Consider the following 20,229-nt stretch of genomic DNA (forward strand, 5'->3'; position numbering starts at 1 on the left):
TAGATCTATGTACTTTTTTTTCGACAACTTGCCGATTATTCAATTAATAAATTATTCTCAATTAGTTTTTTAAATAATTTGTTCACGGTTTTGATCAAGATCTAGATGCTTTTAGAAAACATATAGATCTAGATCTAGATTTAGATAAAGATTCTAGACTAGATTTCAGTAAATTTTGTTCGAGTAGATCTATATTTTCTATTAATTTATTTTCTTGGCCTTGGCTAATTTAAACTGAATATGCGTCAAAAAGCCACCGGATACAATATTGGTTTTGCCAGGAGGAAAATTTGGCATTTTACAAGTTGTCACTAGCATTCGGAAAATTTGTAACAACATCACACAGAAAAAGATTGATTTCCATACAGTACCGTATTTACCGATACAGGTCTAGATTCTATAGAATAAATCTAGAATCTATACCCATAATATTTTGTAAGTGATGCGTTTAATTAATAATTAGAGTTCATATTCGTAACAAAGTGACGTAGTTATGTAGAAATACTGAAATAGTAGACTAAACAAAAAAATTTAACATTCCAAGGCTGACTGATGACATAAAATTATTTAATATTTAAAATAAAATAATAATTTCAAAATTACGGAAATATTAGGGACTATCATTATAATTATTTAATAATATAATTATATTAACTCTAGAGAAAAAGCCTAAATAGTAAATACTACAGTACAATACATTACAATGACCAATATGAATACAAAATCAAGATTTATTTTTTATAGGCCTACACTCCAGAAATTGACTTGTCTTACATTACAATTACATACATATTACAAATTACATTCTGATTCTCTTCAGTCTTCATGAGGCTCTTAGACTTAGTCTGCCAATCTTATTCTTTCTTTGTACATCACACAACTCCTGTCCTTTGATTTAGGCCTAGGCCCCCCTATATACTTCTAGACTATATATTATATAATATAATATTCTAGGCCTAATAGGCCTAATTATAATTCTATGTTAGGTGCTCAACCAATTGGCCTACATACTATCTGCCGCCCCTATCCAGTATCTAGATCTAGTATTAGTATCTATAATAGTAGACTTTATAGTATAGAATTAGAACTATAGCACACTTTAGTATATTTTAGTTCTAGAACCTATTTACTAGATCAAGTAGTTAAAGTCGATAGCCTATCGATCTTGATTTACTTACTAAACTTGTTAGTGGAATCTAGGTCTAGTAATATTACAAGACTGGACTAATATATTCAAGTCTAGTTTTAATAGTACGTAATAGGCAGGTTGATTTAAGTCGACCCTTTAATTCCACTAGCAGAACTAGATTAGATACCTGCTGGCTGGTTGTCAAATTATCATTTTTAAATTAATAAAAATGATGTGAAAGAAACATGCTAGTTTCAATAATTTTTTAATAATTTTAATATATCAAATAGCTTTTGATAATTAAAATTCAATAATCACTTATTATTCATGTTTCCGTCTCAATTTTCTAAAAAAATTTCTCTCTTCGCATTATCTGCAAAAAAATAAGTACTTAAGATCCCTTATTTTTTCTTTGTAAAAATGCTAGTAATCATGTTGCAAGTATATAGAAATAAAGTTGTCTTTCTTTGCCATTATGCTACTAATTTTTAAAAAAAATGAACTAACCACAAAGCAATAAAAAATAAAAACCTTGAAGATTCATATGACTCAGTAATTCAAAAAAGGTACTCCACTGGTCCAGACCCTTGATTTACCGGTTGACATTCATGCAATTCATTCTACTACACTGCACCTAACCATTTTCTCTTTGTATTAGGGACATTCTTTAATTTAAATCTATTCCTAACATTGCTGATTGGGTATAGGGCTGGTAAGTAAATCAGCAACCAGTTCTATGGCTCATGCAGGTTTTATTGAGCCGTAGAACTGGTTGGTGACCTACTTACCAGCCCTATATGGTCCAAGCCTTTCCCAGCTGACTGGGTATAGGTCCTCTTTCTTTTTACAGTTAGATAAATTGTTTTCTTATTTTTGGTGCAGGTAAAATCTTATTAATATTCCAAAGGACTAACAAATGTTCTCTAGGCCTCTATTTAATGTTTTGTGTTCATCCTCTTACATAAATTTAAGCTGTTTTAGCCATCACACTACTATTTTTTGGTACATAGCTTCTCTTCTTGTAGAAGTAACTCATACCATCATCATCATTATCATCTGTTATGTTCTTGTGCTAATTATGTATCATTTACTTAATTAAGACATTTAATTTTATTTGGTTTAATATAATTTTGCAATAGACGTGTTTTGGCTTAGTTTAGTAATATTCATGCTAGAATAGTTTGCATAGTATTTCTGCTGCCCTTTGACTTTGATTTGGAACGGTTTTTTTCTGGGTTTTGGAAACTCAAACTGGGTTCTGTGTGATTTATATTTTCAATGCTGTCAGGTAATAATCAAAAGTAGGCCTACACTTCTTTAAATTATTTTTAATTTTTTGCTTTGCCTAATTTTAAAAAAATGTATTAGGTCTATTAGAATTGAACATTTTTACGATGTTGTAGGCTAGGGGATTTTTCAGTACAGGTTACATGAACTTTTAACTCCTTTTAAGGCCTGATAGTCTTGATTTCTGAGAAGTTTCAAACTTAGTAATGTTGATGCTGTAAATATTGAGGTCTTCATTCTTCACTTTTAAAAACATACTACCTGAAATATACAGGTATGTTTGCCATAATATCAATTGTATAGCAGATCAACTAGTTTATTTGAACTTGTTTGGGACAAAGTACACTCTGAATCCCTACTATAATAAATATATTCTAACTGTATAATTTTCAAGATATTTATAGCAGACCAGTTTGTAGTTTCAGAGAAAAACTATAAGCAGTTAACTATGTTGAATATTTTATACTAAGCCAATTTATGTAAATACTAATCATGAGGGGCCTATTTAAATATATAATTATTATTGACTTCCTTCAGAAGCTGACATCGGATAAAGGCATTTCCTAGTCACTTCATTATGAACGTGGGAGTGGCACACAGTGACAGCAACCCAACCCATTCATACTTCAATAGTAAAGGGATATGGCTTACATATGTGCTGTTAGTCTTTGGTGTTCACCTATTGCTTCTCTCTGTGCCATTTTTTTCTGTGGCAGTGGCGTGGACCTTGACCAATGTTCTTCATGATGTTGTAAGTACATTTGTTATATTAAATACTTTTTTAAACTGTACATAAATTGATTTGATTTAGTGTTGTATTTTTACAATGACTTGTTAAACCACAGTCGAAGCATGAGCCTGGTAAAGTGATTTTAAAAAATGTTCTTTTTAAAGTTACTGATATAATTTTTTTAATATTTTTTTTTTATGCACTACATTTGTATAAAGAACTGTCTACATGGTTTGTCATAAAATAAAGTCATTTTGTAATTTTCTCTTTGCCAGTGCATGTTTGTGATGCTTCATGTTACCAAAGGCACACCCTGGGAAACATCTGATCAAGGAACCTCTCGCACTGAAACACAATGGGAACAGATTGATTATGGCAAACAGTTCACTGCTACAAAAAAGTTTTTGACTACTGTGCCAGTAGTTTTGTAAGTGTGCTTTAGCTTTAATAACTCAAATTGTATGGCATGTTTGGTTATCTAAATAAAATTATAATTACCTTTTCTGAACTGATTGTCACTTATGTAGTTGAAGTAGAATTCACCTGTTCATATAATGAAGGGATAGTGTAGTCAGTTCTGTGCACAGCTGCTTTTTCTTTCCCTAACTTATCAGGTAACTCATCAAATGGGTAGACTCAGGGAACCAAACTTAAAACCAAGTTAAGCAGTTATGCACTCTACTTCTTGACCACACCATCCCATGACAGTTGTCTGAATAACACTAATCAAAATTATCAGAATTTTATCTTATTATTTATAGCTCAATATTTGTTAGTTTTGTTTTTGTGGGTTTTCTGTATATTAACTTTTCTTGTTCTTTTTTCCTAGGTTTTTCCTGGCAAGCTTCTACACGCGTTATGATAAATACCACTTTGTTATAAATGCCAGCGTTCTTGCCCTCAACTTGATCCCGAAGCTTCCTCAGTTACACAAAGTGCGGTTGTTTGGCATTAACAAGTATTAAATTATGAATAGAGCCATGGTTTGGTTTTTTTTTATTGTTAACCAAACATTTCATGTGCAAACATTCTATAAAACTTATTATTTTGTACATATAAACCATCATTTCAAAATTTAATGTTGAACTGAGTCAGTAAGAAGTAATTATTACATAATATATAGATAATACCCTCCAGAAAGTAGTAAATTCAATATTATAATTTTTCTTTAGAAAAACTGCTTTATTTACCATGAACTAACTATTGTTTTTCAACATTTGGTTGTTGTGAGAAATGGTTTGTGAAATCTCTTATGGTACATTCCCTTAATAATCATTTACTTCAAAATGGTTGTAATTCCATTTCTATCTCTAGTTATAGATTTTGCAAAAACTTGCCCTTATAATGTTACGGTCAATATTTTTTCCCATTGCAAGACAATTGTTTGATTTTTGTTATCATCAGGGATTGGGTCGCATATTGTGTATCATATCTCTTGAATATTTTCATTACTATTGAACTGATGTATAGCTTCTAGAATCACTGTGTTTTGTGTCCACCAATATTCAAATTTTGTGCATAGCTATTTCTTTTGAATAGCTATTTCTTCATGAAAAACAAAAAAACTTTTTTTACACAGGTTGATGGTTATCTTTGGCTAAAAATCTTTCTCAGAAGCCCATAATTAAAGATAATCCTAGAAAATTAAAAGCCCTAAAATTGACATGGCTCTCATTTCAAGAATGACATATGTTATACCATTATTTTAATCAAATATGTAATTTAACTTAACTGTATGAATAGTTTTAGAAGGGAAAATATTTTAAAAAGCCTATACTATAATTATGTTACTATAATTTGCACATTATCATTCTGAAGATAACTTTTTTTAAAACTAACATTTTTTTTTTTTTTAATTTTTTTTTAGTAATAGAAATCCACTGTCTAAGAACAGGATACATTTACTTTGTTAGTCCCATAGTTCAGTAGTTTACAAAAAATAGATTGGTTTTAATACTTTTCTGTGTTTTGTTTTTAATTTATTATCATCAGGTAGCCAGGTCATCTTTAATTTAAAAACAATACATTCTTTTAGCCTAATATCTGCTAAAGATGTTATATACTTATATAATTCTTAGCTAATCTTGCAATGTGAGGTTAGTAAATAAGGATAAAAATAACTTTTTTATAAGCTCACTTATTTTAATCTAATTTTTGTTCCCTCACGTTAACTCTTGTGCTCTACTAATTAATGGTACATGACGAGTATCTGTTTTAGAACTCTGATGTGGCATAAGAATTTTAGGTTTTTTGTTGTCGGTTTTTTTTTTTCGACTAAATTTTTACATGGTGAAGCAACAATTAAAGATATGAATTTGGAGGACTGTCTTTATTTCATCTTTTCACACAAGATATTTATTTTTCCACAATATGGAATAATTTGGATTTTGGAATAATTAAAGTACCTTAGATGAGCTAATATAGTTTTTGTGCCACATCTTAGGTCAGTGCATTTATTTATGCTGTAAACAGTATAATATAGAACTTGCTGTAACTTTCACTTATGATTGTTGACTTTTTCCATACACTGTTATACTTTGTATTGGTTTTGTATCAGTTTTTTTTAATACTCTGCAGTATTTTCCTTTCAGTATTCAGGGCAGATTAAATCTAGTGCTATTTTATTCAAATCATTTTTCCAAATTTCAGTGATCATTTTTTTTTGACAATACTTGTGTAATGAGAATTGGAAATCACTAATTAGTGTGCTAATATTTTTCAAGTATTTTTTTTTTTTTTGTTTCTGACACTTTTTTGTCACTGCAGAGTAAAAAACAAACTGATTAAAAATGTCATATCTCTGTTTACTTTTTATCCTGACTATATGCCAAAAATAAACATGCTTGAGAAAAATTATTTGTACTGTTCTATTTAAGTGTTCTCATTTAACAGCAAGTGCATTACTTAGAACTAATCTTTTAAAAACAATGTTACAATTAAGCAATCCAGTAAAACTTAAGGTGATTTTTTTTAAAACTGATAGATGTCATTTTCTTTTTAAAAAATGTTAATGTCTATTATTATATAATCACTAGAAAACTTTATAAAAAGTATTGTATATTCACATCAAATGGCAGAGTTACTGTTTCATTTATCAAGACATACTTAGACAACTAAAAATCAGTTGATCAAATATGTAAGTAAATGTAAAATTCCCTTTTCAAACCTGACAGTCTATAGGGCAAGTGAAGTAGAGTTCACTTGTTTTCTGTGACCTAGGCATTTGAAGAGATAGTGTGGTCAGCACTATGCCCAGCCACCTTTACTTTCCCTAACATGAGTTAGGTACCCATCTGAGTTGGGTGGACTCAAGGACAATCTACTAACTTGAACCCTGATTCGAGCTTGAGACTTACAGGTTAGCAGTCCAGCTCTCTACAACTAGACCACTGCGCCCCGGATCCAATATGTATTGAGTTCTTATTTCCAAAATTTGACTTTAGCTGGGTGCTTCCTGAAGTATTTTACTTGTGAAAAAAAAAATTAAGTAAAAATATTTAAATCTGATTATGCCTTGTGGCTGCTACTAGAATGAAGCCACTAATTATAATCATTTATTTAATACTTTTACTTCACAAGTAAAATACCAGAATGAAAAGGGGTGGTGGCTAACCCATTTAGGATCTTGACTGAGTCCACTCAGCTCTGCTGGGTACTAGAGTCTAGACTCCAGTTAGAGAAAGTAAAGGCAGCTGGCATAGTGACGACCACATCATCCCTTTATATGCCATAGTCAAGAAACAGATAAACTCTACTTCATCTGCCCTTTGCATTATCAGGTCTAAAGTTAAATGAGGAAATTTACTCTTTACTAGAACTAACAGTTAATTCAACTATTTTAGCTTGAAATATAAACATATCCAGGAATAATTACATCTACTGTCAGTTTACTAACAACATTGAGACCAGAGTTTTATCTATGAGCTGAGTCCACGTTACCTGGTTGGATTTGGGAAAAGTAAAGGGTGCAGGGCATTGTGCTGAATGCACAATCTTTTTATATGCCAAGGTCAGCAATCTTAATTTATGTTTAAATTCAAAATTGATTTAAGCTTTTTCAATAGTGTAAAATAACATTGGAACAGTGTAATCAAATAAATTTTGTTGCACTGTTATTTTAGTTGGTTTAAAATTCAAAGACAAATACCTGTTATAAACAGCTGGTATATATGTACAAAAAAATTTCAGTGTTAAATTGGTAATATTCACCTAACTGAATATTGTATGATGAAGATATTGTAATTATACAGTGTTATTTATAGTTTTTTTTAATTCTCATTATGGGTAAAAATTCTGATTTTCAGAATGGTAAGGTTGATTGCTTACTGTACATTCTTTTCTTTTTGTAGCAGAACTGGAATGTTTACATGTAACTAGTGAATAGTAGCCCTATACATATACAGTATCAAAAATCCATGGAAAAAATGTTGGTACATTTTTAGTCTGTTTTTAGAAATATTCCTCTAAAGTTTCTATGAGGTTTTCAAGAAGTCTTAATGTTAACGTTTTATGTGCACTCTAAAATTTTAAAATAAGCATAAGGTCCTACCTATTCTACTAAAATGTGTTCTTCATTCACCAACAAAAGGACTTGGCACAATATGTGACAAACTTCAACTCTAATCCATAGCAATAAAGATTATCAGTTGTTTGTTTAATAGGCTCACTACCAAACATTTTTAGTACCAGTACCCAAGTTTTATTGTGTTAGTTTTTAAATAAATCATTCAGAGTTGAATGCCAGAAAAAAGGTATAAAAATAAAACAAAAAGGTTAGAGTCACAATTTTTGTTCACAAGTTACAAATAAAATTGGGGATTTAGAGAGTATTTTAGTAAAATGTACACATCACAAAAATAAAATACATTTCACATTAAAAATATTCACTGGATTTTAAATGTATTTACATGTAAGAAAGCTTGTATAAAGTAAAGTAATAAAACTGTTCATGTCACTCAGTTTTTAAAAAGAAACATCTGAGAGTGAGAAACAATATCTTTCAGATTGAAATTTAGATGAGTTTTATTGTCATTTTATTACAAAATCAAATTTGAGGTTTGGTTTAGTGTGGTCTAACAACCTCACCTGTTCAATTCACCTCCATTTTTTGTTCTACTCCCTAAGTGCCAAGTTAAATGTGTGAGGAAAATTTAAAAGAAAAATTGTAGAAACCATAAATAGAAGTTGATAACATATAACTTGTAAATAAAAAATTAATTTTTTTAACCTCAATGTCAACAAATAACAATGATAAAATAGCACAAATGGCATACAATGTACTTAAAGTGAAAGACTAAGCTGTAAAGACAAAACAAACTTTAAAAAAACTTTCTAAAAAAACCCACCGTCATTTTTAATACCTTTAAAGAAAAATATGAAAATATTTGCTTATATTTTAAAACATTACATATTTACAGATACATTTTTAATTATATTATTTAGAGTATATTTATGTAGCATTTCTTTCAATTATAGTAAAAACAACAACAAGCTTAACTAATTTGACAAACTGTCCATTTTACGGAGTGTAGGTCAAAACTGGAAAAAATCCAAAATTAAACGCCAGAGCCAAAGCTTCATTTAAAAGCATGAAGAGAGTTTTATCATCCAAGTCATTCTCAATTCCCATCATGACTGGCAGCTCTCGGCTTGTGCAGTTTAATGATTTCAACTTGAGTTGTGGGCTTAAGGTGCCAACATCAGACAGAATGCCTGAAAAATCAACATCATCCCCAGGCTGCAAAGCCAACAGTCTGCCATGAAAATTATAACCAGCTTCTAGGTTTAGTAATGTTTCCTCTATTCTAACACTAAGTGTAAAGACTGCCTGATTTTGATTGCTTAAATGACAGGTACGCCCTGTTGATTTAACTAGCTGGCAGTGTTTAAAAGAAATTTCTGACATTGTTTCTTCATCGCAATCAGGAATTTTTTCCCCATAAATACAGTAAAGGGGATCTGAGAATACAGAAGGCAAAGATTTAATGACATTCTCTGCTGTATTTTCTACCTTAGTTACTTTGACTTGATCAACTGTTCCTTTCCAGTGTATTTTAATACCAATGAAATCTCGGCAACGGATTTGATAGGGGGCCCAAATATCTCCCTTTGGTATGCACAAGCTTTTATAATCATCCCAGGTGAGCTCCAAAGTTTTTTTCTCTGACACAGAAGGCAGACGTACAAAAAGAAGGGGAACTACTCCCAAAACTGCAAAGCTTATCATAAGAATTTTCTTAAATTTTTCCGATTTTGGGGAAACATTTTTGTCTTTCTTGCTCATCAATGATTTTGATTGAGTTAACAGTAACGGAATTGCAAATAAAACAACAGTAATTAAAAGTTTACCAACTACATCGGTCTGTAATAATTTGTAACCACCATAAAAAAATCCAATCACAAACATGAAAACACTTAACGGGACAACTACAGGCAGTAATAAATACCCAACCGTGGCTCTAGCTAAGCCTGTCCACGTAGTTAAAGGAAAAGTAGTAATTGAAACACTGAACCAAAAATAACAAACAAGATGGGGTACTAAAATTTTGTAAATTCCTGACCAAGAGTTACGCATGGCCATGCCAAATAGTATGACAGGAATTATCATTTGCACGATGGATGGTAAACCTAAATTAAAAGAAATATTTAACCCTAAATCCACAGAAAGAAAAGGATTGGCAATACAGCCAAGTACAGCAGAAATCACAGGGATTTTGGGAACATGTTGTAAAAAAACAGGAAGTGATGCAAAAACATGTGCAGCCAATGCAAGCAAAGTTGGGATATCATAGCTATCACTTAGCCCAAGGAAGCAAAATCCTGTCATGATGAGACTGATAATAAATAATTCACCACAGGGAATATAACTTTTGTTTGCTAATGAGAAAGAAGCTACCATTATTGGTAAAGCAGTAAAGTAAACAAAATAAGGGGTTAGTGTGTTCCAGGAGTATTGGGATTCAGTGCTCTCTACATCAATGTCAACATCAAACTGTTCTTGCAGTAAGCTCACCAGGGTTGTGGCTTCTTTTTGTTTGCGTTTCTTATAAAACATCTGTAAGTGAAATAAATTCTATTGTTAAAATAATCTTTTTACACATAGTGAAGTTCAGTAAAATGTAACGTTAACGTTAAGAAGTAAATGCATTTGATGCTAATTAAGTTTAATTGTTAATTATTTTGATTTTGATTTATAACCCCTCCCCTCGAAAAACATGAAAATTTATTATAAACAGCAAGTCAGAATATTGTTTTTGAAATTCTTTGAATTTATGTATTAAAAGCTGAAGCACAATGGCTTTCTGAAAATTTGTTTATATCTTATTCAATGTTTGGCATTAATACAAGAAAATAAACACATTTTGTTTCGAACCAGTTCTGAGAAAAAACATATTTTTTTAATCCCAGGTTTTCCCCATATACAAACACCAGGCAATAAAATGATGGATAAATAATGCTAATAAGACATAAGGCAGAGGTTCAAATTTTAAAACCTTAAGCTATTAGTCATAACCTTATTAAAATTTTCAAAAATAAAAATTTAAACATACCTGTAATGTAGAAATAATCATGATCAACAATGAGATGTAAAAAACCAGCAGTGGAACAATGAAGAGAAAAAATGATGGTGTTAAAAAGCTGTAAGCAAACAGCATCAGCAGCAGATAAATCTGATTGGTAGGAATCAGAGACAGAATTATATTGAGGCCCTCTTTGCTGGAGTACTCCAGGACTGCGTCAAATATCAGCAAGGCTGTTTGTCTGGGATATTTCAAGACCTGTCAAGAAACAAATAATTACCTTCAACATTAAAATTGTCTTCTTTCATTACTTTACTCACAACCTTTTCATATTTTCTGTGTTAACTTGTAGTTTTTCTAGCCTTATAAACCTAAACTAAAATTCAGTTTGTATGAGCCCATAATAAAAAGTAATAAACCAAGCAGCTAGCACTTCAGTAAAAATGGTGACTGAAATTTTACATTCAAACTGTTGTATTAATTTACTTTCAGACACTTTATGCGCTTTCAAGGTTAAACACAACTTTACTCCCCTAAAGTAAAATGTAAATATTTATATACAGAACTATTATCCACTTTTACCTTTGTTAACGCACTTGATGAATCGTAAGCAGCAGATCTTTCATCTGATTCAACTGAAGTCAGAGTTAAGGTACCATGAATTTTCTTTGACAGTGTCTTAATAAATTCATTTTCAGTAATAGTGTTTCCTATTTTTCTTCCTGCAAAAAAAATGTATATATTTGCCTTCTGTGTGAAACTTGAATTATTTTTTATTAATGCAATAAAAAAAGGGGGGGGATCTAACCTGCAGCAAGTAAAAGCTTTTTTTCCTTTTCATTGCCTGTGGTAAGAGTATTAATGGCCTCAACGTACTCATCTTTTGATAGGGACGTTTTATGTGCAGCATTCAACTTTGCAAATAAAGACTTTGCAGCATATCTTATTTTCTTTTCAGATGCTGATGTATTTATACACCATTTCACATCAGCTTTATTTTTTTCATCCATACCTATTTAAAATAAGATTTTGAAATTTCATTACTAAAAAGAACATAAGTTGAACATTGGTACAGTTTGCTTAAGAAATACATTTGCATTTAAGTTATTTGAGATTATTTACATACTAAGATAAGTCAAAAGCAAAGCTCATGAGGCTGCATGAAAAAAAATTACCAAGATTTGTTTCTGCACAATGTTTTAATGACGCAGTTGCCTCCACATTTCCCTGCTTGGATGCAGCAATGAGCCATCTTACAGACTTGCATCCATTCTCTTCTCTACTGATGTTCAACTCTGCTAGCTTGAGGTAATGTAAGGCAAGCTGAAGCTGATGCTTAGCTGAGCCATTTTCTGCCTCTGTGCAATGAATAACAATTTGGTTTAAGAATCTTTAACGAGTATTGTTAAATTTATTTCTTACCTCCCTTGTCCCATTTATGACCCCTCCCTAATTTTCCAAATGTAAATATCAGGAATGAAGAAAGAATTATTTCAAATATGTAAGTGAATAGCTACCAACAAGGTACTTGATGATAGGTGAGTGTTAGATGTAAAATATAATACTACTTGATTGACAAAGGTGAAGGTGTAATAGCATTCACTTTGTGTACTATCTTTTTGTAAATAAACACTGTTAGTTAATGATAAGCTAGGCATCTGAGTTCTTTAATAAATTGGAAAGAAAAACATTTTTTAAATAACAATTTGAAAATGAAAAATTCTAGAAAGCCTTAATAATAACTATTGATACGTTCAGGCAAGCCAACCACATTGATTCACTATTGATTGAAAAATGAGATCAGTATTGATAAATAATCTTTGAATTGATCTATATGTCAATAAACATTGTTACCTTTGTGAAGAAAGATCTTAAGTGCTGTGTATTGGTAAAAAATACAAAAGAAGTATTCTTGTTGCAATTATTTTCAATGTCAATAATAGCCAGTTATATGCATATATAATTAACCCATAGATGAACACAAAGACATATTATTTTTTTACATTTCAATGCTCTAGGTCTACCTACACTTAAGGAAAAGAGTTGTGAGGTGGTCTGTACTACTCTATTTGTAATGGGTTATAAAATTTTATTTTCCAGTTAATGCAAAATTCCATGTAAACATATATGAGAAACTAGCATCAACATTAAAATACCTCAACGCAAACCTAACCTGAATCATAAGACATCAATATTATTGATAAATGGGCACATTTTTCATTATTATGTACCAGTCTATGATAATGTCACTTAAATGGAATTTTTATAAACACTTGCACTGTGCATGGACATTTTTATTTCATAAAAAATTATTATCCCTCTGAGCAGCTTGGGATATGTGTAAACTGTTTACCTGCACAAATACATGGGACAACCACACTAATGCAAGCTCATATTGATTGGGAAATAAAGGTTAAAAAAAATAGATGATGTGTAAATGTGGCTGGCAAACAATGCATTTCCTGCTAATTAGTGAGGAATATGATGTATTATAATATTCTGCCTTAATAAGCATGTCATTGATTTTCAAATAATAGATATATATGAATGCTAAGCTAGTGCAAGCAGGTGAGTCGTCAGGAGTAGTGTGTTCAGCACTATGCCCAGGCGCCTTATCTTTTCCTAAGGTGAGTCAGGTACCCATACAAGCTTTTTGGGTTGGGAGTCATATGCTGTAAAATCCGACCAAGCTGTCTCAGATAAATTTTTAACCTACATACATTTAAACAGAAGAACTTGGATTTTTTTTTTTTTTAAAGTTTAGTAAGCAAATAAATCATTGCATTTTTATGAAGTTAACTGAAGAAGACAGAAATAACATCCAAGCATGCTGTGATTGTCCTGTCTAGAATATTTTTTATTTAATCAGAAGCAAAACCTTGATAACTTGATAACTAATATGATTACAGATAACTTATTCATTACTTACACTACACTGTATGTCTATAGGGCTGGTAAGTAGGTCACCAACCAGTTCTACGGCTGAGTAAAACCTGCATGAGCCATAGAACTGGTTGGTGACCTACTTACCAGCCCTATAGGGCATAGCAGACATGTGCCTTGCATAGGCCAAGCAAGAGCCTACCTTTTGCCAAAAATTTAATTTTTTAAATTTTCAGGCTATCTAGAATTTTTTGAAACAAACAACACAGAGCAAATTTGCCTAGCATGCCTCCTGCCAAGCATTTAAGTGGTGCAATATCGACCCTCCCAAATGTTACATAGGTCACATGTGATCTAAAATTAGATTTCAAGAGTTGCTGCAATTTTCAGTAGTAGTTGCTCTCCTTTCACACACCCGCAAAAATCTAGATTAGATGACTGTATGCCCTTTAATTGCATTAAATGTTACATGGTAACAGTATGATAACCCTGACTCTATCCTCAGTGTCCTTAACCTAATAACCCTAGATCTAGCAGCTTCTATTAAATAGGTTGTCCCTTGAGCTACTTTTTTAAGCTGTTGCCCAGTCATACTGCAATTATTTTTATCAAGCAAATTCTACAAAATACTGACTAGCGTATAATGAATTTTTGTTGTTTCAAATGCACTTTCCATCTTCGATATATTCGTTCATTACAATGATTACATATTACATGGTAGCGGAAAATAATGTAAGAACTACCATCTTGTGTTGACAAATCATTTATTGAATATTCACAAACTTTGATAAGTGGTTAAAAAATTAAATGCCCTGCCGTAATAAACTAATGTTAATCATTATAAATACTCCCCACCCTGAAGAAAAATTAATGAAAAAATAACTTGATCAAGACAACAGCCAACTAAGCCCGCAGACGACACATTTTTGCTGAGCTGTCTATCACATCACAACAACACTCTTCAAAAATTAAACCACACTGTAATCTGTAATAGTCATAGGTCATAGGATTGTAATTGTATTCATTTTATAACAAATATATATATTTTTTCAATAAGGCTGCTGATTTTATTTCGATAATTAAATCATTAAAATTGGTAGCCTATCAAAAAAAAAGAGTACTAGATCATGTAGATCCAGATCTACTCTAGTACTAACTATATATTATTAACTAGCTAGTGTAGTTAGACTAGTACTTAGTACTTAGTACAGTAGTAGTAGTGTAGTAGCACTAAGTTAGTACTAACTAACTTTAGTAACTAGACTAACTACTACTAGAATAGTAGTAGTAGTAGTAGTACTAGATCTAGTAGTAGTAGTAGTAGTAGTAACACTAACTCAAGTATTCAAGTAACTCACAGTAACTAGATCTATCTAAGTATCTAGCCATTTTTCTAGGCCTACTTGACTAGTTAGTAGTTAGTAGTTTATCTGCAATATCATGTTTATGAGTTAGTAGTATTCTATGTGTCGTATAGTTTCTCTTACTACCGTATACGAGTCTCAGTATAGTAAACATATATTCGTACAGTATTATCATACTCTTAGAAATAGTAAGAAATATATTATAGATCTATATGAAAATAAATCTAGATTTAGTCATACCCGCAATAACATCGTCGCTTATTTCCGTGTTTAGATTTTCCCCCATTTTGAAAAACAAAAGTAAAGTATATCACGTGATAGGTGTTTGTACGGGAAGCAACCTAGGTCTATAATAGTCTATATACTATATCTGCCGAGATTTTGGGGTGAGGGGTGGTTTACCATTGTGGGGAAAGTTGATGTGATTGTTCAAGAAAATAGTTCTAAGTTCATACAAAAACAACACATAATCAAGAAGCCCTCTCAGAGTACTATATCCACCTCAACTTGTGAGGATAGACAACAACAAATAATGATGTCGGCTAGCAAACTGGATGAAGCTACGTTCAGAGTTTCTTCCAGGCATCTCTTCGGGCCCCCCCCCCCCCCCCCGAAATTTTTTTACCGCCCCCGAACGAAATGAAATTTGTGTAATTTATATAGACAATATATACTTTTAACAGTGTCCGCCCCCCCCCCCCCCCAAAGAAAGTCTACCGCCCCCCCCCCCCCGAAAATTTCAAGTCCCCCCCCCCCCCCGGAGAAAAAGGGCGGAAGAAACACTGGCTACGTTCCCTATACTCATACTGACTTAGTGACTATACTGTGAAAATATTCAAATAGCTCAGCGAGATGACTGAGCTCGTTCTCTCGAACTATTGGAACATTCTAATCCTAACACCTTGCAACGACAACGCAATGCAATAAAAGTTATTCTACATAATGTAGCGTTTCGACGGGGAAAAAAGGTCGTCCATGTCCCAGTGGTCGAACGCTTTACTCACTATGACACAAGGGATAGCCCTTGGTATATATATAAAAAGTATGAGGGGGGTGCAAATCGAAAGTTTGAGGGGGGGGGGGGGTGCAAATCGAAAGTTTGTCTCCGGGTAAAAATTGGACCCCCCCTTGAGACGATCCTGGCTACGCCACTGGATAGCACACAACCTGTCGCCGCCCCATACACCAACCAAACAACAAAACACCATTTGATCCTTGGTGACTCTACACTTAAGGTCTCCGTCCTGATATAATGGCCTCGGATCATTATGAGCGTGTATCGGTAATAGCGCTGCCTGGGGCGAATTTTAAAGAAAAGAGTAGGGACGTTATATAGTAGCCGCTCACGTTAATCTAGCACCTCAACTGTAACCTTATATTGTAGTGTCAACGACAGTCTATCAAAAATCAGACTTTCACAAGCTAATATGCTGGAAATACTGAGATGTAGGCCTATCAGTCAAACATTTCCCAACGCAAAGATCCGATTTGTATCTATCGTACCCAGTGTCAGTGGCGTAGCGAGGTCGGGTGTCACCCGGTGCGGTACTAAAGCCCAGACAATGATTTGCTTAATCAAGGCTTACATCCAGAGTATCTTCCAGTTCCCGGCATCTATATCAAGTCTTCGTTCCCCCCCCCCCCCCCCCCCCCCGGAGAAAAAAGTCTTGAAGAAACGCTGCTTAACTGCTTACATCCTTTTATGGGGTTTAGTCATCTCTTTGCTTTATCAAGCGACAAATTGTGAAAGTGTAAGATGTTTTATTGATTCTGTTCACATTTGTACTATAAAAAAATTCTTGCATGTTTCAGTTTTGTATATTTTATTTCATTGGTATTTCATTTTCTTCATGCATTGTCTATTTTTATCATCCTGGCCCTCCCAAAGTGGTATAAAATTAGGCCATTTAAACATATCCCGCATACTTAACACCATGAAGTTTTAAAAATTTTAAACAATTTTAACAATCCTTTCCATATCTTTGGGCCAGAGGCGTAGCGACTACTCCCGGCGCCCAGGGACAAACTTTCAATTCCCCCCCCCCCCCATATATTTTTAATATTTATAATTTAAAATAGCAGCTAAAATTAGCTTTTGGCGCCCCTAGGTTCGGCGCCCGGGGACATATGTACACCCCCCCCCCACCCCGTTGCTACGACTACGACTCTGCTTTGGGCTCTCTGAAACTAGATTACAATCTTTTATAAATGATTATGAGATTTCCGTCGCTGATTATAACATTATACGCAGAGACCCACCATACGCATAGAAACTTGGCTTTGTGTCTATGTGAACTCCTCAATTCGTTTCAAGTAAAGAAAAGATAATATGTCAACCGACAATATTGAATGTATATGAATTGAACTATAAAATAGCAAAAACCATCCGGCAATTTTAAATTTGCTTCCTTTATAGAAATCCCTGCGAAAACATGGAATGCAATTGTCGTTTTGCACCATTATTGTTTCCTTTTTATCTTCTAACAATGAATAGGACGTATATCATATTGGGAGATTTTAATATCATTTTACTAAAACCTCAAGGATTTTGGCAAGATAGTTATGATTCTTTAAACATGAAACAATTTGCACACACGGCTACCAGTGTCAATGAAAAATCAAGCACAATAATTGATCACATCTACGCAATACCTGACTGCAATCTGATAGAGGTCTGTGTCCCCTATTGATATGTTAGTGACCACTTCCCTGTTTGTTGTACTTTTTTGCCGAAAAGATTAGCTGTACCTTCGCGGCAACAAATCATTTTAAATTATCGTTCATATAGAAAATTTAACGAAAACCTTTTTCTTGCGGATTATGATTAGTTGCCCCCTTCTGCAACGTATACAACTACAATTGTCCCGATCTAGACATTTCTGAATGGCTTCGTATTTTCTATACTATATATGACAAACATACACCTAAAATCTCTAAAAGAGTTTAGAACAAACAAACCTTCTTGGTTTAACAACAAAATCGAGTCTGAAATCACTAAAAGAGACTGGCTTAGACGTTATGGAACTACTGAGGACTTTTGTAAGCAAAGAAATTAAGTCAAACTGCTTGTGCTTAGGTCGAAGAAGGAGTATTTTAATAAGTTGTTGTCAGGCAAACATAAATCCAAATCTATTTGGACTGCCATAAATCAAATACTTAGGGAAAAAATACACATCCCATACAGCTGTACATAGTCAGATATCTCCTGATGAATTCAATAATCATTTCAAAACACCTGTAGCGCTAGACACAGATGTTGACTACACAATCAGTGAGGAGCTTAAACATTTCTGTAATTCCGCTCATCGTTGTAGGACAGAGCTGATAATTCCGCTTCTCACTGTTCATGAAGTTTATATTAGGCTAAGAAGATTTAATATCTACAGCAACTTCGTTTGATGACATCTCTATTAAATATTGAAGATTTCAGCTCCAATACTATCTGAATATTTTACCTATTTTTTAAAACCTCTGCATTGCCAAACAATGTTACTCGAAACATTTTAGGCATGCTAAGGTTATACGACTTAACAAAAAGGTAACATTCAAGATCCAAATAACTACATGCGTCGCGAGGCAAGGGTCGGGGGTGCGGATCGCATCAGGTGACACCATTTTAGGGGGTGACACCTAGACAAAAAAAAATTGCAAAATGATATTGAATAAAATGCTCTTGCCAGTTAAATTAACGATTAATATAAGTTAATCCACCTGCGCGAATAACCGAATAGAGATAACCATCTTTACTATAATATGTGCATACTTTAATACTACTAACCATGGGGGATGTCACCAACTGCAAAATTTGTAGAGGAATAAAGGCTTATCGAGTATTTTGAATAATAGATAAGTCAGTCAAAGACAAGAGAGGGGTGACACCAAAATCTAATAACATTTGATAAAAACAATGAATTAATAGGTAGATTAGCGCCATTATGCAAATTAGGAAGGGGGTGTCAAACATATATATATATATATATATATATATATATATATATATATATATATATATATATATATATATATATATATATATATATATATATATATATATATATATATATATATATATATATATATATATATATATATATATAAATATATATATATATATATATATATATATATATATATATATATATATATATATATATATATATATATATATATATATATATATATAGGCCTATAAATATATAGGCCTATATATATATATATATATATATAAAATGTTTTATTTTAACAGTGTCTTATTTCTTCAATATTAATTAAGCTAGGCCTGCATTAAAGAGGACCAGAGGTGTCGCGAGGCGGGGGGAGGGGGTGCGGACCGCACCAGGTGACACCATTTAGGGGGTGACACCAACACGAACAAATGCAATATATACAAAATAAATATGTTTTGCCATTTCAATGAATGTTTATTTGAAGTTAAAAATTATTTAACGTACACAATGACGATCCCGGCAAGTGGGGGTGGGGGGGGGAGGTGACACCATCACGTAAAGATGCAAACTGTATAGAGAAAACTATGCTACATCCAGCAGTATTAACAACCGACTATAGATAAACATCGTTAGTATTAAATGTGAACAATTTAAAGCTGTTACCTGGGGGGTGGGGGGGTGACACCAACTGCAAAATTTACAGAAAAAAGGGGGTTGACACCATGAGGTGCCGCACCGGGTGACACCCGACATAGCGACGCCACTTAATAGGACTATATTGATTAATTTGTGGTGCAGTTCACAACAATTGATTGAAATAATTGCAAATTTAAGTTTAAAAGTGAAATTTTAAAGTAAAGACAGCATTAGATGCAAAGCGGAGTCGGGGAGACTAATGACGCTAATCTACGGTAACCCAAGAACGACAGCGGTGCTTATCTGCATAAGCTTTTAGGCAGCAGTAAAAACTACTAGCTTCACCGCTGAAAACTAGCATGCAAATACAGAGGCGTAGCGACCCTTCCCGGCGCCCGGGGACAAACTTTCAAATTGGCGCCCCCCTCGGAGGCAAATTTTTAATTTGCACCCGTTTCAAACTTTTGATTTGCACCCCCCCCCCCTCAAACTTTTAAATTTGTTTTTACAACCCATTTGGCGCCCCCTAAGGTCGGCGCCCGGGGACATATGTACCCCCCTGCCCCCCCCCCCCCCCCATCGCTACGCCTTTGTGCTAATACTAATACTACGAAACTTTTTTTAAAAAGATATGGGCATCTCGAAATGTGGCTGCGCATGTTCGTTTGTAAATTGTACTGGTCGACATCGGGGGAACGGCTCATCTATATGTCCTTATCTATCTGTACTAAAG

The 20,229-nt window shown here is 33.0% G+C and overlaps 2 protein-coding genes across 2 annotated transcripts; one reads left to right on the forward strand and one right to left on the reverse strand.

Annotated features, from left to right (window-relative positions):
- Positions 1-247: 247 nt before the first annotated feature.
- On the forward strand, positions 248-5,990 carry LOC131951832 (ORM1-like protein 1). The gene is made up of 4 exons (XM_059314231.1): positions 248-435; positions 2,954-3,167; positions 3,422-3,573; positions 3,976-5,990. Exons 2-4 carry the CDS (start codon positions 2,994-2,996, stop codon positions 4,109-4,111), a joined length of 462 nt encoding a protein of 153 aa, XP_059170214.1. The 5' UTR covers positions 248-435; positions 2,954-2,993; the 3' UTR covers positions 4,112-5,990.
- A 1,781-nt stretch (positions 5,991-7,771) lies between these two features.
- LOC131951831 (wolframin) lies at positions 7,772-15,218 on the reverse strand. The gene is made up of 6 exons (XM_059314230.1): positions 15,154-15,218; positions 11,842-12,024; positions 11,475-11,678; positions 11,249-11,388; positions 10,697-10,924; positions 7,772-10,200 (listed from the first exon to the last, which is right to left on the reverse strand). Exons 1-6 carry the CDS (start codon positions 15,197-15,199, stop codon positions 8,665-8,667), a joined length of 2,337 nt encoding a protein of 778 aa, XP_059170213.1. The 5' UTR covers positions 15,200-15,218; the 3' UTR covers positions 7,772-8,664.
- Between the last annotated feature and the right edge of the window lie 5,011 nt (positions 15,219-20,229).

The sequence above is a fragment of the Physella acuta genome, unplaced genomic scaffold, assembly GCF_028476545.2.
Source record: "Physella acuta isolate Inbredline_101_S28 unplaced genomic scaffold, ASM2847654v3 ptg000831l, whole genome shotgun sequence".
In the NCBI taxonomy this organism is placed as follows: domain Eukaryota; kingdom Metazoa; phylum Mollusca; class Gastropoda; family Physidae; genus Physella; species Physella acuta.

Coding starts and splice junctions, on each gene's coding strand:
- LOC131951832 (XM_059314231.1), top strand. CDS start 2,994: ATGAACGTGGGAGTGGCACACAGTGACAGCAACCCAACCCATTCATAC. Junction 3,168..3,421: donor CCAATGTTCTTCATGATGTT/GTAAGTACATTT, acceptor TCTCTTTGCCAG/TGCATGTTTGTGATGCTTCA. Junction 3,574..3,975: donor ACTACTGTGCCAGTAGTTTT/GTAAGTGTGCTT, acceptor CTTTTTTCCTAG/GTTTTTCCTGGCAAGCTTCT.
- LOC131951831 (XM_059314230.1), bottom strand. CDS start 15,199: ATGGGGGAAAATCTAAACACGGAAATAAGCGACGATGTTATTGCGG. Junction 10,925..11,248: donor CATCAAGTGCGTTAACAAAG/GTAAAAGTGGAT, acceptor GTTTCTTGACAG/GTCTTGAAATATCCCAGACA. Junction 10,201..10,696: donor TGATTATTTCTACATTACAG/GTATGTTTAAAT, acceptor TTTCACTTACAG/ATGTTTTATAAGAAACGCAA.